Raw genomic sequence first — 27982 nt, 5'->3', positions numbered from 1 at the left:
ATCGGCTTTGCCGCTTCGCGAAGCGCCAGGTTCCTTGCAATGTGTAACCTGCTGCTGCAGTGTTCTGCAGTGTTCCGATGGACACTTAGATTGCTCTTCTTTTCGTAACCCTTTGAATTGATCCTCTGGAACGGCAACACCTATACTAGCCACTTTTTATCATAGGCGTCCTTTCGAATTGACTTCGAGACCCTATAAGCATACATGGGTGAGTATTATCGCCAATATTGCTTTCGCTATCTGCACTTGACAGTTTTCATAAAAGTTTGAAAGTGTACTATTTCTTTGGGTGTAATTTTATGGATACTTTTATCGTGCATTTGCAAACCTGCATACGTGTTACAGGATATTTCGCGTTAGAATTTGCCAACGTACAGCTCGAGGTATTTTGTCTTCGCTGTGCCCGAACAATGCGATTGTTCAAGGAACATTTTCTTACCTCTTTCACTCCGGTCGACAGCTGAAACGCGGTTGAAATTTTCACTGACTTTGTGTGGCGTACAGCGGAGATTGCAATCGAGATCCGCAAAAAAAAGCGGGAGGGGGGGGGGGGGGGGGACCGACATTGCACAAATTTAGCTAAAACCGATGCTGCACAACTCATTGCATTTGCATGTGGTGTAGAGATATTTTTTTATAAATTGTTGAGCCTATTCGGAGCAGTCTAAAAGAAGGCGCACGTGTTGGTTCACGTACAGAACTATATTAACATATATTGTAAGCAGACAATAAAGAACGGGTGCGCACTATGTCTGCCTGTGCAACGGATCAATATATCGAATGTGCTAGTGGCCACGTATTTCTAATAGACGGTGAGAATTCTCTTACCAGTAGAAATCTCAAAACAGATACGAAACGGTGACTTCGGATATTTCATGCGCTCATAGTAAGTTACATTTCCTGTAGTATATGTTTTCAGGGCCCACACGTGTATTCTTGGTACATTCCTTATCTGTTAGAGCTTTCGTAGCAACATATTTAACTTTATTCAGAGCTTTTCAATTCCACTACTAGGTTAGATTTGTTAAGTGTGTAATACTATTAAAGACCGTATAACCTAATCAAATATATTCATTGCGATCGTTACAAAAATAAAGTCTAATTCGATTGAGGGGTCCTTCATCCAAAAACCAGGATATAATTATAAGGCACGCCATTGTGTGGCTGAGCGTTTAAGCCGTTTCCCAAGTAAAACGATATTCCCATGTTTTGCACTTTGGTAACGTTTAAAATTGACAGGTTTTACGTGCCAAAACCTTTCTTATTATGAGACGCACCATAGTGGCGGATTCCAGAAATTTCGAACTCCTGCGGCTCTTCAACGTGCAGATAAATCTAAGTACACGGGTGTTTTTGCATTTCGCCCGCATTCAAATGCGGCCGCTGTGGCCGGAATTTGAACCCCCGACCTCGCGCTTAGCAGCCCAACACCATGTCCACTAAGAAACCACGGCGGGTGGTAACTTTGTTCCGTCTGTGAGTTTACCCTTCATCTTTTTCCACATAAAAGGAAGAACTAGACACAGTAAATACGAACGTGCGAGTATATTATTCATGTAGCATTGAAGATGGCTACTACACTTGCTTCGAGGTACAACAGAATAGCTTTAGACTTCATTTTCTGTTTTTCAGGCAAAGCATGATGAGGATTTTCTTTACGTTTTCCTGGTGGCTACTTGTCGCACTACTTTCCGGGACTTCAAGCAAGTAAACGACGGTTTTTGCAATAATATTGTCATTGTTACCACCACAAACTAGTACAATTCCCGTGAAAGAGACTTTCTTCTATTGAGCTTGTTTCAGAAAATGCGGTCGAATTTTGTGAAACCTATGGGAAACTATTGACACGCACATTCATTCACACATCCGTCGCGATGAAAACGATGCCGAAGAGACTCGTGCGCGTGCTGTTAGCTAAGCTGGCAAGCGTCGCAATCCACTATGTAGATACATCGTGAAGTCTTCTGTATCAACAAGGCTTTACTCGCGTAGTGATACGGTGGAGTTGGACTTGTCCTGCAGCTCGCGACGTAAATCCTCAGCCACCGTACCGTCCATCTTTCACACCATGGCTTAAGGTCATGACACTTCGACGGCACCGGCAACATCAATTTCAGCTAGCACACGTTCCGCTTCCTAAACTTGGCAATTCTTGCTCATGCAAGAAATTTAATTTTGCTCTTGTACCTTTTATTTTTCTCCCTTCCTATTTCTTTCCTCTGTTCTTAGCGCACAAGACTGTGCGATTTGGGCCAGAGCACTGCCCAGTCCCGCTCAAAGGCATCATTGCTTTGGCGCGCTGACAAAATACTTGACTGTATGTTTTATGTTCAAAGAAAGAAAGAAAGAAAGTCTCCCGCCAGAATGGACTCGACTTTGGCAATTGGCTCAGTATGTACGAGCTGTTATTATGAATAGCTACTAAGAACCTGCCAGCTTGCTGGAAATTCAAATTTGAGACCGGACTGGTGCAAATTATTGTACCTCGCCGAGACCCGTACTTGCCCTAGTGTTTCCACAACTCAAATCATTGAGAACCCCCGACTACAGGCCGATCTGCTTCTGTTGTCGCCAAATCTGGCGCAAGTTTTTTTTTTTCGAAGAAGAAACTTTTATTCATTCGTTCATCCAAATATATATAGAAACAAAATATGCAGGACGAAGTCCGAAAGCTCTGGGCTCTAGGGTAACCTCCGGACATTCTGTCGCTGCTACTCGCACTAGTCGTACGCGTTCTGCAACAACCTTGACCCTCCCCGTCCCTTTACGTCCGTTCACTTAGCGCCCGCTGCTACTCACTACGCCACGCGGCGCCTGATCTTGACCTCCCTGTGGATGATCTCCGCTGGACTCGCTCGTATTCGATGTAACGCTGTCGATCTCGCTCCCGTGAGCCTCACTACTATTCTTCAGCGGCCACCAACACTTTTCGCCGGACGGAAAACGATATTGTGCCGCCCTTGCAGATGATTGTGCATCGTGTCATGGTTCCGAAATACTCCATTTTTGCTTCCTAAATGGGCCATCGATCTTGTTGCACGAAGATTCAAGCTAACAAGGAGTACCAATAGAAGACCGCGTTTGTTACTCCGGGCGGTGTATCGCAATTGAGAGTCATCATTCTTGGTCTATGTAACCTCTTGGAAAGATTCGAAGGAATGGTGGACTCATTCCTTCAGGAATATAGAGCAACCACACGTCCCCGTTATCTATCTCGGTTTTTATTCTAGACGCTTTGTGCAAGATTTGGTAACGATTAAACGACCACCTACTGACCATCTAATAAAGGACGTGCCTTTTACACGAGGACCCACTGAAGCGCCTTCTCTAACCTCACCAACCTACTCACTACACCACCTATCTTGGCCCGCATTTACCCATTTGTTCCTTCAGAGGTCAGTACAGAGGCAAGCAGTCACGGAATCGGCGCCAGCTTATCTCAGCACCAACGTGGTCACAACCGCGCCATTGCCTATGAAAGCCGACTCTTGAAATCAGCAAAAAATACAGACGAAATTGCAGAGCGGAAGTTTATTGCGCTCTTCTGAGTAGCGGAAAATTTAAGCCACATTGAAACCAACTCAGTAATACTGGACGATAACGCCCTGTGCTGGCTGTCATCACTGAAGGATCCCACAGGCCGGCTTTTTTACTAGACCCTCCGACTGCAAGTACACTCCCACACGGTTGCCAAAAGATACCCACTTAGATCAGCACGTAGACTGTTCTTCTTGTTAGCCTATGCGAAACTACCTGCAGTCACTGGCGCCAACGAAGTCGCTTGCGTTTATTTTCTGTTTCACAGTTGTTGAACATCGCCTACGCAAAACGTCATGAGGTTTCCTCCCGAACCATAACTGATTGACTCGAATTTTCACCTTCCAATGCGACCTTTCATTTTTTTTTTGTTCTGCAGGGTGGCATACTATAGCGTCCTAATCTTCAACCGGGTGGTCCTGTCTTCCTCGTCCATCCCAGACGCCTGCGTGCCATGGTCATCCATGAATCTCAGGACAAACTTACGACACCTCGCCGTCTGTCTCACGACAGGTTCCGTCGACGCTTCTTCTTGCCCGGCTTTGCTTACGTCGTGTGACGAGAGTTCACTGCGTTCCAGAAGTGCCAACGCAACAAAACACCAGCGACGCTACCTTCCGAGTGTCTGCAGCCTCTCGAAAGCCCGTGCGAACCATTTTGTTTTGCGCTGGCTTGTACTTTGTGGACTTTTTCCCTCAAACAACCTGTAGCGACAAGTGTGTCGCCGTCGCCACCAAGTGCGCCACGCGATACGCCTCTATGCGAGCGCTTCGAGCAGACTACGCCATAGATGCCACCGATTTCCGACTGCATGGTGTTAATTTACAACATGGAACACCGCACCAGCGGCTGACTGGTCATGGTAGCACTTTCGGCTCACGAGTCATCGGCAACCTCTTGGGTTCAACACGCCACAACCTCACGCCGTAGTACCACCTACAAACAAAAAAGACCTCCCAGAGCGTCTGAATGGGATGCTTACAGGCATGCTTCCGCAGTATGGTTCCTCTGATCGCACAGAATAAGTTCTCGCTTTAACCTATGTAGCATTCACCTGTATTTTGTTGCACCCTGACAACGGAGAGCTGGTTGCTCTCCGATCTTCGTGCTATCGGGTCGAGAATCTACGCTACCTGAGGAGAAACTGTTTCCATCTCCAATAGCCCTAGCTAGTGAATATGTACGTGATTCCGTTACCGGAGCCGGCCATTCACATCGCATTGCCCACGCTCGCCTCTTGACCTCGCCGTAGAAGCAGCGGCGTTTGTGCAGTCAACGACACCGAGACGTCCTCTTTACACGAAATTATTTGGCACTCCTCTAGTTCCGCTCTCGTCAAGTTGGGCTCTCAGTAAACCTCTCTCGGTACACAAGCCCCTATATAGTGCTTTGCTCCATGAGGCTGTTTACGTAAGATATCACCCCCACTACTTCTACCATGAAAGCTCCATCCTACCCAAGTGATGTCCACGTCCTTCGCCCTAAACTTTACTGCTCCACTGCTGTCACCAACGTTTAGGCGCACTGAAACGAGATCGAGACACAGTCATCCGGACGACGACGATGATGAAGAGACTCCAACACAAGCTTATATTAATTCTGGCCAGCGTTGCAATCTGCTTTGTAAATACATCCTGTGCAGTCTTCTGCGTGATCAGTGCTTCATTCGCGTAATATATAGACAATCCGTTTGATTTACCCATTCTGCAACAAGCAATCATGTTTATGCATCATACGAAGCAATTAAATAAACAATAAAATTCCTCGATAAGTTCACGTTAACGGGTAAGACAGTTTATACCAACTTAAGTCTTAAAGCCCGCAAGCCCAGTATATTATATATGGCACTGCAGACTCCCGAAAAGCTAATGATAGCTTGGCTTCCATTCGGTGCGTAAAATTGGCAGGAATTTATTAGACTACTAAACAACTGGCGTACTTATCTGCATCTAAAGATGATGCTATGAACTCTATGTAATCTTGATTTGCTTTCTTTTTGGTATGTATAGAGCGGTGTTAATATGTTTCCTATAGCACGCATACTCCACTTTGGCTATCGGTCGAAACATTCTGTGCATATTGCTAGACTTATTGTGCACTTGAATAAAATAGGATTGAACTGACGAAGACCTCAAGGTCAGTTATAGGGCAGGGTCGGATAAAACGCTATTGGTAGGATTTTTATCAATAACACATTTATTAATTGGCTACTAATTTTATATTTATTTCTTCATGGTAATAGTATTACGGGTTACTCTCTTATTTGAGATCATAGCTTAATGATACAGAAATTGCTCGAGTAGGTTCTGAAATACGTTACGCACACCATCGAGAAAAAGTTGCAAAACTACGACTTTACCAATGAGAGACCACAAGCAACTAAGAACATGCAATTTCCAATGAATTTGTGCCCATGATCAAGAATACGCAGAAGGCAGCTTTTGTTAAAGAACACCCCTTCTCTGTGCCTTGATGTGTAAACTAAAATTGAACATCCATTGGAGGCAGCACTGCAAGCGCCCTTGTGAATTCGTCATTTTGAGGCCATTTGTTCGAGTTGCGAGTAAATTTTGATATTTTCTCAGAAGTTCCTTGCCCATATCGTTTTATTCGTGGGTAGATCACTGCATAGGAGGAGAATAAGATTAGTAGTCATAAAAAATGTGTAACTGAATATTCACTTTACTATTTGCTGAACTCAAGCTGGAAGCATTCACTGCCCCTATTTCTAAATTAATTCAAAGTTACCTCGTTTTAAAACTTATTGTGGGCAACAAACAGGCACGAAGAATAGAAGAAACACAAGGACGAGTACAAACAAAGCGCTCGTCCTTGTGTTTCTTCTATTCTTCGTGCCTGTTTGTTGCGCACAATAAGTTTTAGGATGAATTTGTTCCAACTAGGCCGACTCGCATCTTGTTACCTCGTTTATTTTCGTTCTTTCTTTAGGTTGTAAATATGATTTATGAAAAAAAAAAAATGCTCACAAAAGAAGCTTGTGCTGAATCTAAAGCAATAACATCGAGAAAGCTCTATGAGGCAATAGCAATTTGTTCCAACTCCAGAGTTTCATACAGCTTCTAATCTGCAGAGCGGTTATTTCTAAATGAGAAAGTCATTTTACCACAGCTAATAACTTGCAGCTGAATATCCCGTGAACGTCTTCAATTAAAACGACCCTGAAGTATTTATATTTGTTGTTGCTTCTCATAAAAGTACGTAAAAGGGTGCTTAATCTATTTTTCCAGGCCCCGCAGGCATATCCAAAGAAATGAAAGTAACAACTCCGACCTCACACCATCAGCAGTGTTTGCAGAAAAACGTAAGTAGTCCCTGTTTACTGTTTGCGGCGAAAATATCCCCCGCCAGGAGTTTCAAGTGCCAGTAAATTATTTAAATGTGCATGAACCTAATGAATAGGCCGAGTTTAACCTTAAATCTTTGCGCCAATGTTAATAACACGGCCCCTCAGTTAAGCAAAATGGCAGATAGTCATGTAGCAATGACTCAGGTACGTTGTGTTCCTCTATTTAGTTGAAATTGCGTTTTACTGCGACAGAAACTATGTGGTGCCAGCAAGCGTGTTCACACAGTCACTGTCACCGACGCCGACAGGAAATGTGCGATATTCTTACCAAGAGCGGGCACGGCATGTTCACTGGGCGTTGCAAGTCATGTGATCTTTTGCGGATGCTATAGGCAGCGCGAGCCGCGCGAGGGCAGATAGCGAAGGACTGAAGTCCAGGGCCTTTTTTGGTAAGCGCATCAGAAGAACGAACTTGCAATGCTTTCCGTTCTTATGAAGTAGAAGGAAACTTGACAGACGTGAACTTTTTTTTTTTTTTGACAACCGAATGACAAAACAAAGTGTAGGCAAGCCTTTCGCGTTTTGCTTTTCGAATGAGAATTGTGTGTGCGAGCATCACTTTTCCGACCGAGTGTCTGCGGGCAAACCATGCTAGAAGCGAAGCAGACGATAAATGTCTACTTAACGCTATGTCATACGATCACTGGGCGTTGACAAACGCTGAGGAACTTCCCTCAGTGCATCTGGTTGCCTATCGATGCTTAAAGCAAGCATCTATCGCCACTAGCTGTACTCCTCATAGCGGCAACTCCTCCTCATCCCGGCAAGTCGAGCTTAAGTAGTTCAAATGCACTGCTAAACATTCGAAAGCAAAGTGGAGCCGTGTTAACGTGCAGGAACGAACGTACAGCGGCATTTGCTATGTACAGTGCAACTCGTAAAACTAAGGAGCGTTACTTCACGCACTACGCTAATAGCTTGGCATCACTTCCAGTGCGTCTCCCTACGAGCGGTACTACCAATATATTTTCAACTCCGAGGCTGAATGACTGACAACACTCTGCCGCAACTTGCCGTTAAAGTACAGTGGAATGCAATGCGCCTCAGAAGTCAACTTCAGTGGTGGAGAAAAAAAAATGCCTCAACTAGCATTGAATAATCTCCTCCGATTACTAGCTAAAATGTGCATTGATGTGTTAAATATCGGACGACACTACGACATTTATTCCACTTTTTTTAATAAAAAATTTATTTATTTATTTATTTATTTATTTATTTATTTATTTATTTATTTCAAGCTGCCTCACAGGCCCCACGAGGAGCAATGATTAAGGGTGACATCACTTCGAGAAAGTTCTACACGGAAAGATGAAGTTGCAAAGCTACGTCGTGGCAACCATACTATTCTTTACAAGGCTAGCTTTATCCTTGATTAAATACTTCTAAAATATGCTATATATGCTGAAACTGCCGTGCACCATGTTCTTTTATGAGGCGACGCATGTGCATTTTAGCGCATTTTTTTAATAGGCGCATGAATATACAGAAGAGGAACAATAATAAAAAAAGTATTCAAGGCGAGGAAGCGGACACCGCGTCAGGATCTTTTCCTCTTGCTATGTTGTGCTTGTTTATTTACTGTTTTTGGATACGTGTCCATTCGCACAACTGACTAACGCAATACAACTACTCATCTTGAGAGTAAAACGAAAATTTACCTGCACGTAAATGGCTTCGACCTAATTCGACAGTAAGCTCGAAAAAAAGACAGATCCTCGCGGAAAAATTTTGTAACATAGAAAGCAAGCTTCATTGCACACGCAACCTGGAGTCCTTTATAATGTTACAGAAATATAAGGGTTATATAGGTCTAAAAATATAGCCACATGCGTGGTTCTTATTGTAAGGTATCTCAATGAGGAGAAATAAAAAGCGTCAATCCAACTTTCAAACTTCCATCTTTAGAGCACTGCCAAAAATATCGTTCTTCATCCCCTACTCCAGGCAAATTTTATTGGCGGCCCCCTTTATGTCATTATTTTATAAAAGAGTGCCATAAAATAGCTTCAGTATAACAATAATAAATGCAGTACATAGGAAGTCTAAAGTTTATTTAGTCATCAATAATTCTCCCGCTTTGGGAACATTGAAGCACATATTTTCACATAGCGCATATATATCGTTACGCGCGCTAAAGGTCTCTCATTTATGCGTTAAGAAATAAGCAAGAAAATTTTGTGATTAGATTTATTACACCGCGTGCCGGGTTTGCGCGAGTAAAGAAAGAACCAAGTTGCATTTGTTATATGTTATAAATATTTCGGAAACCATACAAATGATGCATCTTTGATATCCACCCTTCCAGATTATTCTTGTAAGCTGTCCTGTACAAAGCCACCAGGCAGCCTGTGTATAGAAAGCTCGAATCGGACATGTTTTTGCCAATGTGGTAAGAATATTATGTATAATAGGTGGATGCATTATTCCTTGTTCAATATGCTTCATGGTCTCACATTAGCCACTTGGTTTTCTGCGCAGTTTTTATTATGTTCTTACCTGTCCTAGTTTCTTAGCAAGTTCGAGTGGTATTGCCGTAAATGAAAAAAAAAATTTACTTCATTTTTTACACAGAAATGGCACTAAAATAACTGCGTGAGGTCTTCAACAGAAGATTTTCAACCATCAATAGAATTGTCGCGTGATAGGGGATTGGCGCAAACAATAAACAAATATTTTGTATGTTTGAGAACACAAAGTGACGTCCGCGTACTGTTCACATTCTATAGCTTACAAGGGCATACGAAAAAAAAAAGAATTACAGCGTACTATGACAAAGTCGAAATAATCTGAGTAGGATTTCTTTAATATCTTGGGCCATGCAGTCTAGATCAGTGAGCTAGCAAGAAAGAAATAGATATAAAATTTATTGGACACTTTCAGTGGTTTTTCTGAACAACACCGAAGCATTGAATAGACACCGATAATCATTTAAAAGCATTTTTGTAGGCCTTGTGTGGAGAAATATTTGAATTTTCTTACAACGATATTTAGAGCTGTGAACCTTGTGAGTTATGCAGACGAAAATAAAAATTACGAAAAGATTGCATGCTCTATATTTTCCAAATTTGCATTAGCATAAAGACGTAAGGTCATGATTAAATAGTTGCTATTTTCACTGCTTCGTATGTCACACATACTGCCTCAGTGATTATTTCACGTTTTAATGTCTGGTAGCGACATGCTTCTAAGACAACATACCTTGCATAAATTACTATTTTAATAACAGGCTGCTGAGGATGATAGTCATATTTAAGGTTATATATGAGAAATTGATGCAAAGCCTAAAGGACCAAACATCCGATTTTATCCCATTGCTGATATATCTGTGAGGGCAAGTGCATCGGCAACTTTGTAGCTTCGATCTACACTCGGGTTGATAACAATTCTCCATTTAATGTACTAATATTCATGGTGTCCCAACTATCACTGCCCAAGAGTTACAAATATGAAAATACCACGTAGCCTGACACAAGCAAGGTTATGTTGTTTATCGTCGCTTGCGGATACACAGATAATGTTCTTGCATTTCGTCTAATATATAATTATTGTTAGTTAATTACGCAGCTTTTAGTATTGTAAATACATGAAAGTGTCTAGTAGAAATTGTAGAGCGACATGAAAACTATCGATACAACTTTCTGTTGCTCAATGCACCCTACATCAAAGTGTTTTCTGAGCATGAAAGAACCCTGCCAATACGCGCAAAGTTGCCACGCGACTGGCACTTTGCGTGTATTAGCGGGATTTTTTGGATAACTTCGAGTTCAGGATTCAAACGTGCAGGAGTTTGCTGAGTATAGTTTTAGGTGCACATGAGGGCAGTGCGGACGACGTAGACCACAATTTTTGGTATTTTGCACAACGCAAGCCCGCATTGGCAGAGCGAACAGTTACATTAGCTCAAATTGCTGCCAGCAGAAGGGTACTTAGCAGATATGTTGAAATATGTGCAAACCCATTTATACGGATGCCTGATTGACTTTTGTCAACAGTTGCATTTAAAAAAATATCGGGGTCTTGAACTCCTGTGACAAGAATTCGAAATTCCTAATAAACGGCTACATCAATTTGAAAAAGCCACTCTGAGCTTTATACTATTTACGACTCCTTCTGGTCTGACACATAATGCGGCACCAACACAAGAATACCTCAGTATCACTCAGACCGCGGACTATACGCAGATACGTAGACCTAGGGCATTTTAACGTAAAACTATTCCAATATATTTTTATTCCATTCTCCTGAGGTGGAATTGGCGTAACCGCTGACGCAAGCACCGGGTGGTCACCACCAGGGTTGTCTGAACAGACCAATGAACCGCCCTCCTCGTTCATAGGAAGTCACTTTTGTTTGCTTGAAGAACGAATAACATTGCCTACACTGAGCGGCTTGTCTTATCCAATTGGCTGAGAAGAGGCGATGAGCACGCTCAAGTGAAGCGGGATTGGATGGGGCCGAGCCACTGCGCTCAAAATCGATAACTGTATGAAGAGGGTGGTGCCAGTGTCTGTGATTGGTCCGTTTTCCCTTACTTAGCTTGTGGTGGCTAGTCGAAAACCACGGCGGCATGCAACGGAAGGTTAAGAATGCCGCTAAAATGGATCCTCAGCAAAGAAGAGTTGGCAGAACGAGGCCGCAAACGTGCCGAAAGTGCTCAAAAACATTACACGGCCCTGCAAAAAAAGTTTTACTATACGCAAATAAACCCATGCTCTCCGGCAGGTGCGAGTCGCCAGTGCCTGAGCGATCGGTGGTAGCCATCTTTTATTCCTTTCGGAACGGGGCAGCCTGTGGCTATTCAGAAGAAAATTCAGTTTTGTGCGGCATATATTGCATCTTTAACGCGTACACGTCACTTTGACGCGGTAAGTTTTTGCGGTTTTGTGACGTCGTGTGACAGGCAGGTGAAGTGGGTGCAGCCCGAAAACTTTTGACCAATAGCCGAAGGCTAATGGCAAAAAAGGCGTCAAATTAGAAATAATTATTTTGTTTTCTTTGGTCAAATTATGCATAATCAATGTATACACATCATATCAAATGGGGAGCTATCGCGGTTGTCGTCACGTCGCGTGACAGACAGGTGAAGTGGGGGTGGTCCAAAAAAGTTTTCGACCAACCGCAGTGGGCTGATTGCAGAATACGAATAGAGAAGGTTTCGAATAGTTTTACGTTATAGCGCCCCTAGACGAATTCGTGTTCATTAAGGGCTTGTGTTTTTTCGATCGGTTCATATACGTAAATGGGTCAATACACTTGGTAAACGATATAAATTTGTTTTTGTTTGTAACTGCTATATAACACAAACACTTCGAGGTGCATAGCAACTGTATATTTTGTTCCAAAGGAGAGGGGGCTACGTAGAAGTTACTATAAATTTTCTTTTCCTCAGGCAAGCTGATACACTGTAAACGAAAATAAACCCACCTGGGAGTTTTTAACAGGTGATGTGCCCTAAAACCTCCCCTCCTGAAATATTTACTCCGATGTATCGGAGCAAAACAGCGCCATTCCCTCGTTTCACTCCGCTGGCTAGCTGCGGGACTATTAAGGCGACATGACGCGATTTTACTCCGCTTCAAATTCTTGTTCTCCCGTGAAACTCCGACAGGGAGTTTTAAAAAACTCCCCTCCGCCGAAACTGGTTGGTCACGTGGCGCTTCCCGTGAGGCTGTGCGCCTTGCCAGCGACCGGGCGCGTTCGGCGGAGCCGGCAGTGCTCATGGCTGACGGTTTGTTTGCATCTGTGAAGTGTCGTTCCGTGACAGCGTTTCGTCAATTTGTTTCCAGTATTTCCTTCCAGAAAGTGTTATAGGCATGTCTGAAGCTCACTGTAGCTCAGCTTCAAGTACGTTAGCTCTGATCACTTTGCTGACAACAATGAATGCAAGAGCAACGTTTTCAAGTGCGGAAAAAGGCTTAGGTATACCTCGAAGCTGCTCACTGGCTCGTGATGTCGGCTCAGGTTCTGACTGTGTTTTCGTGCTGCGTGACCCTGGCTTGTGTTCTTCAGTACGTGAAATGCGACTTGGATGTCCTTGTGAATACATGGTGACAACGTCCGGTGTAATGTTTGAAAGGACCGCGTAGCAGTGGCAACAGCAGCCACTGTTCGAGCGACGACATCCATGCTAGTCACGCACGAATGGCGTACCCCAAGTTCGTTGCGGTGCTGTGTTGCCAGTGAGAAAAACCGGAGTGCAAGCAACTGTTTTTATGTATCTGTGAACGGATATCCTCGCCCGAAGAAAAAACGGTAGGACATAAGTATGCGTACTGTAAATAAAGCTTCTTATTGAGCGGTGTGAATCGAATTGTTAACGCGCATATAGGTTTTGGTCACGTCGTTGCTTCCGATATCGCATTAACATTACGCTCTATCCGAGACACTGATTTAGACGCATGCCTGCTGGCTCCGAGTTTAGGGATTCACTCGACAGATCAGCAATGTCGCTCTTTTTCACAACCGAGAGAGATTGCTTGGACGCAGAGCAAGTAGTGCGGTGTATAATATGTATGACTGCGCATTTTTTGGTGTTACGTCGGCTGCTGCGGGCCATGCTCACACGTAATAATTTCTCGCTACGCTACCACTATATCGCAAAAATTTAATTTTGCTATGAAGCACACGCACTTACATTTTACTTGCTTACTGTAACTAACGCACTACTTTTTGGCCGCGAACGCCGGCAGTGTGCGAAGTCGCTTCAGCAATCGCAGAATGGCATCATAATTTTGAAAAATTACGCCAATAATTTTTTCTCTCACTATTCTGAATTAACAGTTTTGTGTTGATTAAGGTATTCTGTTAATTTCAGCAAGGCAGATCTCGTATGAACGAGCATGTGAGTCGTAATTCTGAAAACAGCACAGCTGCTCCCTAGGCGGTTTCGAGGCACACAGTATCGTTGCTATGTATACTGGCACCGTTGCTTCTTGAGTATCGCGTGTACGTAGGATGTCTTTCATATTTCTGCATTGGGTATTTCTGAAATGTTTATGTATGTCATGATATATGTGCTTTGATTTACTTGTTTCGTCGAATTTGACGCGGTCTCGTGTGCGTATTTCTAAATTTGACCAGCAGCCTCTGCATGTAAAGATGTTCACGCGATGCCTCTTTTTATACTCCCGTTGCACCTCGAAAAAACTCAGTCCATTGCAAAGCAAAAAATAAAGAAAAGGCAGAAAAATAAACTCCCATAATTCCACGCAAGAATTCCGCTCGCACGGAGTAAAAATTCTACTCCGATCATACGGAGCATAATAAACTCCGAACCGGGGGGTCGCTAGAGGACAAGCGTTCTACTCCCACCTCGGAGTTATTTCTGTTTACAGTGTAGTGTGCTTAACACGACAATGCCTCAGCAAGGAAGTTTCAAAGCTGCAGAGCACACGTAAGTGGAAGAGAACACCACTTCAAGAAATACAATGTTCTAGGAAAGTTAAGATGTGCTGCCAAAAATAATCATAGTTCTGTAGGAAAACGCCCCCATTCCAGTAGTATAGGTTCAAATTGTGATTACAGCGAAGGCGCCAAATAAGACAACGGACGAAAAAAAGCAACACAGGACAACCCCATTGGCGCACTAGTGCCCCTACGTGGTTGTCTTGTGTCGCTTTTTTTCGTCCGTTGTCTTATTTGGCGTCTTCGTTAAAATCATGTATACCAACTCGCCCACCAGTACGTGATATGTGACTTCAATTTGTGAAACATGTCCATGATGCTATTGAGCTCTTTATTATATAGCATATATTTCTGAAGAAATGCTGCTCAAGCCGGTTTTTATTGCTGATATAAAGTCGCACGAACACACTACCAGCGCTACCTGCGAATAGATTTTTTTCCAATATCTACATAGAGATCATTCCTGCGATATTAGTTCCCCAAAACATGAAACTACCACCTGTTTTTACAACCTGATTTCTCTTGCATGCAGTAAATGAGGCATTGCCATGTCCGCCTCCGTCCAACGCCACTTGTCCTAGTGGTTCTCCGCCAACTTGCTACGTGGAAGAGAAGTTTTGCTTCTGCAAATGCTGTAAGTGAAAATTCATCTACAGAATTTGTAAAAACTGTTATTCACCAGAAAGTATACCTTCGGTAAAGGTCGCGTAAAAATGTTGTTGTTTTATCACATAAAGTACCAACTAATCCGCGCATACTAACTTGAACTGTGACAGCTTCCCTTTATAAATAATTTAACTCAAGAAGCGGAGACAGATCCGAGCACAATCGAATGCTTATCCCAGAACTGATGCTATAAGTCAGGATGTAATCGAATCAAGGTTTTGTGTTGTATGAGCTACAATGTACGTGTCAGCAAAGTAGTAAATGCCGTCTATGCTTATTGACGTCAGGTTGATTGTAAACATGCAAGCAGTTCAAGATTCAGTAAATATAACAATTTTGTAAGCAATGTAGTATTGGCGCCTAGGAACGTGTCACCATTTCAGGTAACGGCCAGGCTTCTTCCTTTTTTTCTGTTGACATGGGAGAAAAAGGGGGTTTAGAAGGCAAGAGCAACATTACAGCTATAAATGTGTTGTTCAGTTCATATGGTGCGATAGGAGGAAGTATTTTAGCCGAAACAGCCATGTTTCTTACTTGCTTCCACCTCTACTTTTTTTACTCATTCGACTTCAACCACAACTAAAAGGTGGATGCATGTGTTGCTTACCGTGCTGACTTCATCCGCTACGGTATCGCTTTCTTATCCCTGGCAGCACAAGCAAAGAAAGCGCTACCCTGAGATATTAGTTCTCAACAGGCCGTAGACATTTCCTGGGGTTAAATGTTGCTCAAACGTTGAGTGAACTCAGCGCCTGAAGGGAACCTCTGAAGTTCCTAAAGTGCTCTATCCCCGCGTTACACACCGTTGAGCGCCATATGTTATGGTAGTGCTCAGGAACAAATGTGCTTAGACGTGATGGGGTAAGAAGCAAAGAGCTCCCAGGCCATGAGCGGGTAAAAATTGGTAATATATTTCACAGACCACTATTCCAACCTCTTTACGAAAAGGCCCTGCATACATTCCGGTAAATGAAATGTGCAATATGGCAGCCCATATGTCCCAAACAAGCACGTCTTTTAGTGCGCCACGTAACCAAATGAACCTTTTCGAAGCTACATGTATCTCATTCGCGATGCTGGTGGAAGTTTCGTTACTCACCACATTATGTGGGCGAAAATTATTACGTATTGGGGACCAGTTGATGACGTCGCCGGGATTAAGATGACGGCTCAACTTACAGGACCGGTGGACAATGTAAACCTTGGTTCGAGGTATATTTTGCTTCTCTCTGATTAAAAGTAATTCAGAACAAAGTTCGGGCTAAAATTTCTTAGGTACGTATGGCAGAAGTTGAACACTCATGTCACAATATGGAAGGACAAAAAGTTGTATGACTTTGTAGCAAATAAAGCTTAGATAGTGTCAATCGGGTAGCGCTTGCCTCTAGTTCACTCTTCCTTATTATGTGTATAGTGCCTATTTATAAACTAATGTCAATCTAGCCCAGAGTAACTCCGATGGTAGACTCGTAACTGCCTTAAGTAGGCTCCGTGGTAAAATCTGTTGTGCGGCGTCAATCGCAAGAAGGAAATAGAAATGCACCGCTGTCAAGCAAGTTGGACACCGGTAAGGCTATTGCAACTACGCAGAGGTGTGGTAAAATTGCACGGAAAATACTGGCAATTTTTTTTTAAAACGAAGTGGCTAAGGATACATCTGGCTTACGCGTAAACAATCAAGTTTTCTGTCTTAAAGCTACGACAGAATGACTAATCCATTAGCAAAACGCTCTTACGCAACCGCATTCCGCGACGCTCCCCACTACCTGCAGAATAAAATGGTTAGAATACAACGGTCTCATCGTAAACAAGCATACCTTCTCATCATCAAATGGGCTAGGTAGAATCCTGCGCTAGAATACTTTGCACACAACTAATCAAATGAGCGTGAGTTCCAACACAATTATAGAATCGTAATGCGCATGTCATTTAAGTTGCACGGAGCCTTAGCCAATGCCATGACATATGCTGATTAGTTTAACGCCATAAATTTCGCCAATAACCTTGCTAACATTTGAACTCTCTGCAATTTTGCATGCATTACAGGGTAGCTGCCACAGGACGTCCGGTCGCACTTAGGCTTTGCTAATGATCTTCGATCTGAGCACGTCATACGACAAGTTCTTATTCGAAAAGTCAAAGCACGAGTGGAAAAAAATAAAAGAGAATGAAATCATGATGTACATTGTTGTTTATATTTACTGCCGCTAGAAGCAAAGATTCAGCTTCTCTTCTTAGGATACCTAGTGTTACACTTGGTAAAGTTAAGCATCTCTGGCGTGAATGCATTTCTGAGAAGTGTAAAAATAGGTCTTTCAAATTATATATAATTTTGCACGTTAAAAGCTTGTAATATCAATGCTATTGAATGGCAATCATCCTTTCTAAAAGCCTACGTATAGCACGTAAGACAACTAAGCGAACCATTGAATGTTTGCTCCCTGGACCAGGATTATTGACCCTGTTGGTTTTGTTAAGTCTCAGCACCACCAAGGGTGTTCATTGAACGTCTGCCACTTGTCAAATCACCGCATCGCCTAACAAGACGCCAGCGCGACGTGGACAACGACTAAAAGCGCTCACCCTACCATTACCTGGAAACCGGAAAAAGGATGAACGCGAGGGAACCACGACAACAAATGGACAGGCGCTTTTAATTAGACGAGTCAAGTCACCACCCATCCCTCGGCACTTATCCAGACGTCAAGAAAGCATGAAACCGGCTGTTGCAGGGTTCCACGAAAAGACCTCAGCCCGGCCTTCACCTGGCAGACTGAGTGCAGAACGGTGTGGGCAATGATGAATGAACCAGGTGTCGCCAGATGATTTCGTTCTTCCACAGATTCCAAACCAGTTTCTTCGAGGGGGAGTTGCTGCGGGTTATGAATAGCATGGGCGTGCTATCGCAACGGAGTCAAATATTGTGGTTTGCTGCTGGACAGTCTTCAGGTTCCCTAGTCGACAGGCCTATGGAAGACAACGGGATTAAAAGCAGACACTTTTCGAGAGCGAGGACTGAGGGTCCTAATGTGAACTGAGACGTTAACTTGCTCCTGCATGGAGTGGGCTTCCGTAGTGGAGCCGTGTAACTTAGCTAAACAAACCCTTTTTCCTTCCTTTTGTACAACTCGACGTCGCAGTCGATGGGCTTGGATGCCATGAACGCCACCCTAGCTGCAAGTTTCCCACCTGCTCGTTAAAATACAATTTCAAAGCTATAGTACAGGGCGATCTAGGGAGCCACCGACACTGCAGCCGCACAGGTCGAGCGCTCTAGCGCGTTCTATTCTCGGACTACCTGCACGTGAGCCCATCTTCTACTTCGCCTGCTTTGGAGGTGAAGAAGATCGGCTCGAAACGTGCTAGCGTGTTCCATTCTCGCGCTGCCTGCACGCGAGCCTTTAAAACATCCCTTAACATTATCCCATGCTGAGCAGAATTGAATCCATGTCAGAAAGGATCCTCAAGAACAGCAATGCGACGCTTTAGCATACTCTGCCACAAATACACTGGGTATAGGAAACTCTCGCCTGCTTGGATTACTAAGTTTGTGCCGCCGAGTGTGCGATATGCAAGGGAACAATTCTCAGCGTTTGCAAGCACCGCCGCACTCTGCTTCTCCTCTCGCAGGCCCCGCGGGGACTTCTTGGCAGCACCGCAAGATGTCGCAGCGTGTCCAGAAAGAACCGCGAGAGAGGATCCTGATTTCCGCGTGACGCGTTTCTCAGCGTCGGTACGCAACGCCGCATCGTGCATTTTGGAGGCCACGCGCAGGCTTGGCGGCCCCGACACTCGATTGCGCCGAGGACTCTTAGGAAAGCGCGAAAGAGTAATCCTGCTGCAGTACACGGCTCGTATATAACTTGTTTTTACAGCGCCAATAAGTGGCGTCACTATAACAATTTCATGCTTGACGCATGACCATCGGCAGTCATCGCAAGATGTCAGATGTAGCAAGTTTCTTTCTTGCTTAATTAATGAATGAGCTTTTCGTATTGTCCTCATATGTATACTTTGCCCTAAGGTTATATTAGGAATACGCAAAATAGACTCTGCTTGCAGCGGTACATATAGCCTCTTTCTAGAATGACTCAGAGCCTGGATCCCTATGAGGTGTAACATTTAACATTTGTTTTGTGGAAACCTTTCTTGTTGGACACATTGCCTCAATCATATGTTTAGGCGTATACCTATATGTAACAATAAATATATACATAGAACGCTAGCGTATCCTTCAAGAATGATCCAGAGCCTCGAGGTCTTTGAGCTACTAGATTTTCTGTGACTATCTTTTTTAAGGTATCTGAGCGGTTTTCTTAGGAGTGCATATCACCCCCGAGATTCTGAGTATACCCGTCAGCCTAATACATGTTAAAGACAAGAATGATGTTATGGGCAAAAGGCGATTTTCTCAAATTCGGTAGAACTTAACAAATGACCACCTCATAAGCGGAAAATGTGGGAACTAAAAAAAATTTAACGCATAAAACTTCCGCACAGAAAAAAAAATACAAGCTACAAATAACAATTTCTCAATTTATTGTTCCCTCTCAGAAACATACCGAGGGCAACTAGTGCTCGAATATGCGGTATCGTTGATTTTGCCACAAGAAGGCCAAAATTTTTTTAATAACTACGTACGCAGCAGAACCTTCCATTAGTATTTCCGCCGATTCCATGGCAAAAATCTTGTGCACTGCGACTTAACATGTGACGAAAATTAGCGGTGTACCTTTTACTGCTGTACCGCTGGAATATACGGTAAGTCCAATATGACTAGCCGATTCACTTGATCCGTAGATTAGATTTTAACACCAAGCGATTGCGCTGCAGCCCTGTCGTTTACTTTGGGAGTTTCGTATTTTACTGCCGACAATATAGAGAATAGAATAGAATTTATTGATAGGAAAGACAGAGTAGTCGACCTGAGCTCGTGCGCTCTAGTCTGCTACTCTGCACAGGGGAAGAGGCTGGGATGGTGAAAGTACTGGGATGGATGATGATGATAAGAGAAGCGGTGAGTGGTTACGCACACGAGACGGTTGCCTTGCGAGAGCCGCTCGTCGAGTTTTAATATATAGTCGAATTTTGCTTGTATTGTTACCTGCTACATTTACCCTCAACATATTTATATAGACGCATTATAAAATCCAGTTTAATACTGTGGAAATATTTTCCACAGTCTGCTATAACCTAAGCGCCCACATATTTGCCACTTAGGCTATAGGCTTCTGAATCACCGTTTTGAAACTGACTGGCTTTTCATCATCAATGTATGGTGATAATACTATTCTCAAAAATCAGTTGTATGTAAAATGTCTGGTGATGCAAGTTTTACCACAGGCAAACGTGATATCTATCTCATTGTAGCACGATGATAACGAACACGCAGTTAAACAAAGGCTAGCTTTGCCTCTTCTTCATTTTTTTTTTTGCCATGCATCGGGAGCGTATCCCTGGAGCGTATCTCGGGAGCGTATCCTGGGAGCGCACAAACACATATAGCGCTCACTGTTAGAGGGCGCAGTGCGCCCAAGGGGCACGTTGGACTGGTGTGAGGTCGAGCTCATTCCGCCCACATAGGGAGCAGACGCAGACGCTGCCGTCTAAATGCCATCAAAGTGGCGTCACGGAGATCGAGGCAGTTGTGAAACGAATAGAGGGACATAACGCGTCTTTGTTTCGCCGCGAAAAGTGCGGCAGAGCGTGAAACGTTGCTGCTCTGAAAATAGGAAGCCAATAGGAAGAGTGTGGCAACCACGGGGCACGAAAGAAGTGCCGATCAACCCTCGTATATCCACAGGCAGGAAAATTGACGCTCGACGGCCAGGAGAGCAGCGCGCGTTTGTGTGCGTGCGTGCGTGCGTGTGTGTGTGGGCGCGCGCGCGCGCGTGTTTGTGTGTGTGCGTGCGCGTGTGTTTGTGTGTGTGCGTGCGCGTGTGCGCGTGCGTGTGTGTGTGTGTGTGTGTGTGTCTGTGCGCGCGTGTGTGTGCGTGCGCATGTGTGTGTGTGCGTGCGCGTGTATGTGTGTGCGTGCGCGTATGTGTGTGTGTGTGTGCGTGTGTGCGTGTGTGTGTGTGCGCGTGTGTGTGTGTGTGTGCATTTGTGCGCGTGGAAGTGATTGTTTGTGTAGGTATGCGTGTACGCGTGCAGACACACCCCAAACATAACCATGTACTTAAGCGTATTCATCTACGAGAGATTCTATCAGCCCATACTTCCGCACGTGCAGGGGATAAAACGTAAATTTAAACGTTATATCATTATATGTTGTAATTTGGCTTTAGGGTTAATAACCATAATTTGAACAATATTATTATCGCTAAACATAGTTTATTGACTCGACGTGTTAAATTTAGAAAATGTAGAACGGGTTCGTTTAGAGGTTTTTCAAACAAAGCTTTTTTCATTGTATTCTATGGTACACGTACATCGACATCATGGCTGCCGCAGATGTTGGGAGCCGTTAAAACCTAATCTCCTCGCTGCTACGAATAGATGCCTTCCAAGGCAGCACTACTTAATCAAAGAAATGAAATTGTCCTGTTCGGTGAAGTACGCAGTCAAAGCGGAACACGTACTTTTGCCAACGCGACCCACTCCGCAAAAATTTTCTATCGCGCAGTGGTTAACACGCTGCTTGCGGTCTGGCGTTTATGTGCCTTGGTTAGCGGTAGGGTAGGCGCATTCATCCCCAAAGTCCATGGCGCGTCTTTGCGGAAAGGTGTCATTTCAGGCTGCCGGCTCAGCACCGCTCCCACTGTGCGCTTTATCTCCATATTAGTTTTATGGCGAAGCATCGTACAGAATGTTACCACCAAGTTCACGCTAGGACCATCCTAATTTTTACTTTTCACGAAAAAAAATTGCCTTGCACGTACAAACCCGGAAAAATATTTCCACACTCTTAAACTGAACCTACTAATGCGTCAACTATAAATATGTTGAGGGTGAATCTAGTAGATAACAATACAACTAAAGAAGATGATTTATTGGTTTAGCGAGCAGTGTGAAGTGATAAGTTAGAAGTTTGAAAATAGCCAGTCGGTATTAACTGTGAAATAAGGGTTCATTTAGGATGAGTCGTGTGACCGTTCAATAACTCGGGTGTCATGGGTCCTGCGGGCGCGAAGGCAACGTCACCTTCAACTAAGTAGAAAGCTCGGGCTCCTTCACGTGCTAAAGGCGCCGCGCAATTGGCGCGGCGCCTCTAGCCACTAGCCCTTGAGGAGTTCATAACTCGAACGACCGCTCAGCGACGTTGCTCAGCGACATTCACTCAGCGAATGTTTTCGCATTCACAACACAGAAGAAGCGCTTAGATGCCCTCAGATTTCTTTTTCCATGTTCACCCTGAGCACACGTCTGTGTAAGCACACCTGCGCATATGGTAACAAGGTTTTAACTAAGGACACAACACATCGAGTAGCAACGAACAGGTAAACGAAAATAATTACCGGCAACAAACTCTTCTCAATTTTACCTGCTTCAAGTTGGTTTGATTCATATTCAATGTGTTCAATTTGGAAGCATTATTCATTTTCACAAACATGTTATTATTCGTCAAAGTTGCCCAAGTATTAGTAAAATATTAAAACGAGTCCAAATTTCTTAACTCCAGCATTAATTGGGTAAAACTGGTAGGTATAACTTTATGTAATACTTACCTACACTGAATTCTCTGTTCACAATCACCTAAAGTATTTCTACTTCATTTTTATTGTCTTTACTGAATTTTAACTATCTTGTATTTTCTGTGAGATATTTTTGTTTATTAATAAACCTCTCAAGTCGGTAAGTTTTTCTGTACTGTAATCTTAGCTGCAATGGCTATGTAGGTACACCATAGTCATATATAGTCTATCCTATTGCAATAGAGTGAAGCCCGGCAAACGCATACAGGTGTTTATTACTCAGTAGACCGTAATATAACCGCTTAGCGCAAACAAGAAAAGACGGAAAGGCTGTTGGAGGTGTTTTACTTTAAAGAACGATGTTCGTCTTGTATTAGCGACGCCTCAGTTTAACTTTATTGATAGGTTTTTTTTCATAGCCGGCTGCGACAAGGGTGTTGCGCGATTGAAGGTGGTCTGTATGTTTTGCATGCGCTTGCGTGTATATATTTGAAGTTATACAATATAGAATAAACAGTCCAAAGTTGTCGCTCCCCTTCTTCCCTTCCGTCCTTCCATGTTAGGCTAAGTGGGCCATTTTTATGGTCTACTAAGCAATATGAACTGACTAGCCCCGCAGCATGTACTTCAGGTGCTTATTAGAATGTGCGACGGCGTAAGGAAAACTTGTTATGACATTCTCATGAACGGATGACCTATATTTTGCAACATAGCAGCTGCTAGAAAAGCTTCCTGTGCATTTTACCTGTGGCCTAATGCTGCACATGTTCCGCAGCAGATACACAGCATATGACTTACTCATCGTTTCCGCACTACTGGAATCCAAGGAAAAGGTATTCCTGCAAATATTTTACATTTGCATTGCATTCTGTAGCTTTTGCTGAAGCTCGCTGAAGACGATGCCACTCCAGGCTATCTGATACATTTGTTTACCGTCCTCAAAATTTGAAATAATACAAACTGGGGTATTTTGCGTGACAAAACAGGAATACTATGAGTCACGCAGTAACTGAATACCCCGGAATAATTTTTAGCACCTGAGGTTCCTTAACGCGTACCCAATGCACTGTACACGAGCGTTTTCTTTTTTTTTTTTTCTTTTTATCTGGTATTTCGCCGCCATGAAAATACGGTGGCCACCACCGGGATTCAATGGCGCGCTTTTTGGGCTTAACCCCGCAAAGCCAAAGCTACTGCGCCACCATGGCGGGTCCCATCTCTAAAAGCTACATTAGCAAAAGGCAGGTGAACGTTAGTTCTGCTATAACAATGACATTTTCATCTTCTGACACAGATCTTAACTAAAATAATTATTTCAGCATGCTACAGGACAATACTTCGTGACTCGCAGGTCTGGCGTAGTTTCCATCTGTAAACAACGCGCAAGAAACTTTAGTGCAGGGAGATCATTATGGCGGACTCAGATAATTTTCAGAAATAAGAATTTATAAAATATCAGCACATCCTGAGAGCATGCGGAGTTTTCTTGCGAAGTTTTCTTTAATGTTTCCGGCAGTATCCTGACTTCTGCATTAATTCTGCGTAGGTCAACGTTCGGGGATATATGTGTGTTGCCAGATTTCATTCATTTAACCTCTTTCTCCACAATCGCGTTCCGGACATCTTCAGTGCCCTCTAGTTTAACTCACCTCGTACAATAGATGCTCTAGTCTCCTTTTCTGGCGTTTATTTCTTTTTCCACCCTCGGCTACTTTTGATGCCATTTTCTTCAATTCTCTCTCCCTAATTTGTTCAGTGCGTGTACCTTGTTCTGATTGCCTATTCGGGCTGCTAATGCTCGCACATTCTTGCTGAGGCGAATCAGCCAAGAATTTTATCTCTACCAGTGTCATATGCTCGGTTACAAATAGCCAATGACCCATGTTTCAATTTGGGCACATGTAGCGATTCGGACCTCTGTAGCAATTGCTACGAACGGGTAGATGTCCGATTTTCCCTTCATAAAAATTATACTTGCTTAGTGACTTAACTTGTCTACACGCCCATTTATAGAGTTCCGAAAGTTGTACAATGGGTCAAAAAGAGTCAACCAGCTGCCAGTACCTACAAAGTGGAGAGAAGAGGCAAAAAAGTATCCTATTGAAAGAAAAACAAAGAAAGCTGGAAGGCAGCTAGCGGAATAAGTATATCTCTGAACGAGTCTGGTTTCGCGACAATCGCAGATTAATCTGATGCTCAGTCACATACTGACACATAGCTATAGTCAAAAAGGCAATGGTTCTCCTACAGTACCATCTGCGGCAAGTTGTTTTTTCATCGACTTTCAATTTCATTAATTCATAGCTTCTTTAATTCAATTATTAGGTATCAGTAATTTCACCGGTGTTGTCCTTGGTTTGTTTGTTTGTTGGCTTCTTATGATAGGAATAATAAAAATTGGGCCCCTCTTTTTACCTCTTTTTTCTCATTCATTGCATAAGGAGGATCGCGAATCCGGCAATATTGATGCATTCAGGTAGCGCGTGTGGGTTTATTAACCTGTTGCCTTCACCCAAACAGATCACATACACGTGACGCCTGTGGCGGAAAAGATGTTCCACATCCGCCGTCAAGGTTTCTGAGTCGTGGCACTGGCTAACACTCCCAGCGCTAGTTCTAGTAGTAAAACATAAATACCTCAGAAACTGGATGAGAGAATGGTGCCGTGGTAGCTGAACTGGTAGAGCATCGCTGGTGTAATGCGAAGACGTGGGTCATTATAGCTCCCCTGGCTGCTTCAGCCAAATTTCGATGGGGAATAATTCCAAAACGCCAGTGTGCAGCGTTTTGGAATTTACATCCCTCTTCAATTGAACGTGCTCCTCGCCTTAGTCTCAGCATATTAGATAAGCCAAGCCCCTCACTGTAGGCAATGTTATTCTTATTTGAAGCAAAATAAATAGACGAGAGCGTTTGATTGGTCTGTGCCGACAACTCTGCGGGTCACCGCCCGATGCTTGCGTCGACGGTTAGGCAAGTTTGACGTCAGGAGATTGGAATGCAAACATGTTGGAATAGTTTTACGTTATAGGGCACATGTTTTAGGCTCATCTTCAAGAGGCAACCCACCATGACATCAGAAAAATACCCAATCAACGGAGGTCTTTCCTACACAACCGCCAGCCTCATTTGGTTCAGCGGCTGGATTCAAACACGGTTACTTGAACAAATCTGGGGGATGCTCTATTCATTATGTCATGGGCAATTCAGTGATCAAAGTTAGAATAAGATGTTGGGTACCGATAGACAAACAAACGTACCGCAAACTGGGTGATCTCAAAAAGTGATAATCATAATAAAGGCGCAGTTTCACTCGAACGGCCGAGCTCAGAGATTGGCAGCAATTTATAATTGGATTGGACTCGAACCCGCAAGTGGTCTTCCGTATAAGTGGGTGCGACAAGTAGGCGTGTCGGCGCACGCAAGACCACTAGCTCTGTTCAACACAGGGAAAACTACAAACTGCCTCACAGCACTGGCGTGAACAGGTTTGCCAGCTGTGGTGTTGGCGGCCTAGCATGTCGATAATGCAACTGATGAGACGCATGCGAAACTGTCGGCGTTAGTCAGCACCCAGTGAAATATGCGGCAGGGTTAGGTTGACGTTTACTGTGCAGTGTATTACCAGTGTATAGACGCTGCAGCTCAATGTGAACTCTAGTGCGCTTATGGAATGCGGGCGCTTATGGTACGACAGCCGCGGAATACGGAACGCTGACCTGGCTTCACCAACGAGTCAATTAGGCGGCCTGTCGAGCATAAACAGCGAAGCAAAGTGATTTTTCTTACGATAATTACCGCCTCCAAGAGTCATTTCATAGGTTTCGCACTTGCTGCAACACATGGCAAATAAACATTAATTTTGATAAAACCTGCCTGATGTCTCTCGGTAAAAAATCTTCTTAACATTTTAATTACCCCTTCAATAACGGCGCTGCATGTAGGGTATCTGAGAATAACTATCTCGGTGTCATTCGGGCGCATAAGATATTACGATATCATGAACCGATGCTCAAGAGACGAGCCGCCGCGAGAATGACGAAGAGGTTGGTCGGTGCCCTTGGCACGAGTGAGTGTCTGCCTGGCTGCCTGGCTCCAGTGTAAATAGCGTGTAAATAGCATCTTTCGTCTGTGTCTTTTCACACGTAACATTTCTGGTGGAGGTCAGCGATCCCCGTCCTCACCACGGAGCTCCGAAGTGGTCGCCACACCGAACTTGTCACCATGCCTCCCGGAGACGAGCCCACCTCTGCAACGGCTTCGGCTTGTCCGACAGCTCCAATCGTCACGGTTGCCCCACACCGTGACCCAGGTGTGTTCTCTGGCCTGGAGGGACAGGATGTTGACGAATGGATCAAGCTGTATGAACACGCCAGCGATAATAACAGGTGGGACCCAACGATTATTCTCGCCAATGTCATCTTTTATCTCGGCGGCACCCCACGCGTGTGGCACCAAACGCATGATGACGAAATAACCAGTTGGAACAGTTTCAAAGAAAAGCTACGGGAAGTGTTCGGCGACCCCATTGGGCGCAAGGCTGCCGCGAGAAAGGCTCTTGCATCTCGTATTTAGTCATCTGCAGAGCCATACGTTTCCTACATCCTCGACGTCTTGGCTCTATGCGATAAAGCTGACGATGATATGTCCGAAGCAGATAAAGTGGCACATGTGTTAAAAGGCATCGCCGACGACGCTTTCAATTTGCTTACTTTCGGCAACGTCTCGACTATAGACGCCATTATAAAAGAATGCCGTCGCCTTGAACAGGCTAAGAGCCACCGTATCTCACACCAAATTGCGCGGCTACCCAACACAGCTGCTACGTCGCCGTTTTCTCTGGCCGGGCCTTGCCCATTTCATACGACGTTACGTCACCGCTTGTAAACTTTGCCAACGACGCAAGAAGCCTTCCCAGCTCCCCGCTGGTTACCTGCAGCCGCTCGACATCCCTGCCGAGCCCTTCCATCGTGTCGGCTTGGACCTTCTCTGCCCATTTCCGAAATCCACATCAGGAAACAAGTGGGTTGCAGTCGCGGTGGACAAGGCGACCCGCTACGCCGTAACCCGTGCTCTTCCGACAAGTTGCGCAACTGAAGTTGCGGACTTCTTGCTACATGATATCATTCTGATGCATGGTGCTCCACGTCAATTGCTTACAGACCATGGTCGCACCTTTTTGGCCAATATCATTGACGACTTCATGCGTGCCTGCTCAATACAGCATTATTTTTTCTACCCCCTACCACCCTCAAACGAACGGCCTCACTGAGCGTTTGAACCGCACCCTTACAGATGACATGCTATCCAAATACGTTTCAGACGACCACCGTGACTGGGACCTGGCTCTACCTTACATTACATTTGCATACAA

At 44.1% G+C, this 27982-nt stretch overlaps 1 protein-coding gene across 1 annotated transcript; it reads left to right on the top strand.

Moving 5' to 3' along the window:
• Positions 1-1640: 1640 nt before the first annotated feature.
• Positions 1641-17109, top strand: LOC129385365 (uncharacterized). The gene is made up of 5 exons (XM_055072003.1): positions 1641-1707; positions 6786-6859; positions 9210-9293; positions 14841-14942; positions 17021-17109. The coding sequence occupies exons 1-5, from the start codon at positions 1643-1645 to the stop codon at positions 17023-17025; spliced, it is 330 nt and encodes a 109-aa protein (XP_054927978.1). The 5' UTR covers positions 1641-1642; the 3' UTR covers positions 17026-17109.
• The last annotated feature ends 10873 nt before the right edge of the window (positions 17110-27982 follow it).

The sequence above is a fragment of the Dermacentor andersoni genome, chromosome 7 (assembly GCF_023375885.2).
Source record: "Dermacentor andersoni chromosome 7, qqDerAnde1_hic_scaffold, whole genome shotgun sequence".
NCBI lineage: Eukaryota > Metazoa > Arthropoda > Arachnida > Ixodida > Ixodidae > Dermacentor > Dermacentor andersoni.
The sequence above is the reverse complement of the archived record's forward strand: the minus strand, read 5'-3'. Positions and strand labels throughout refer to the sequence as shown.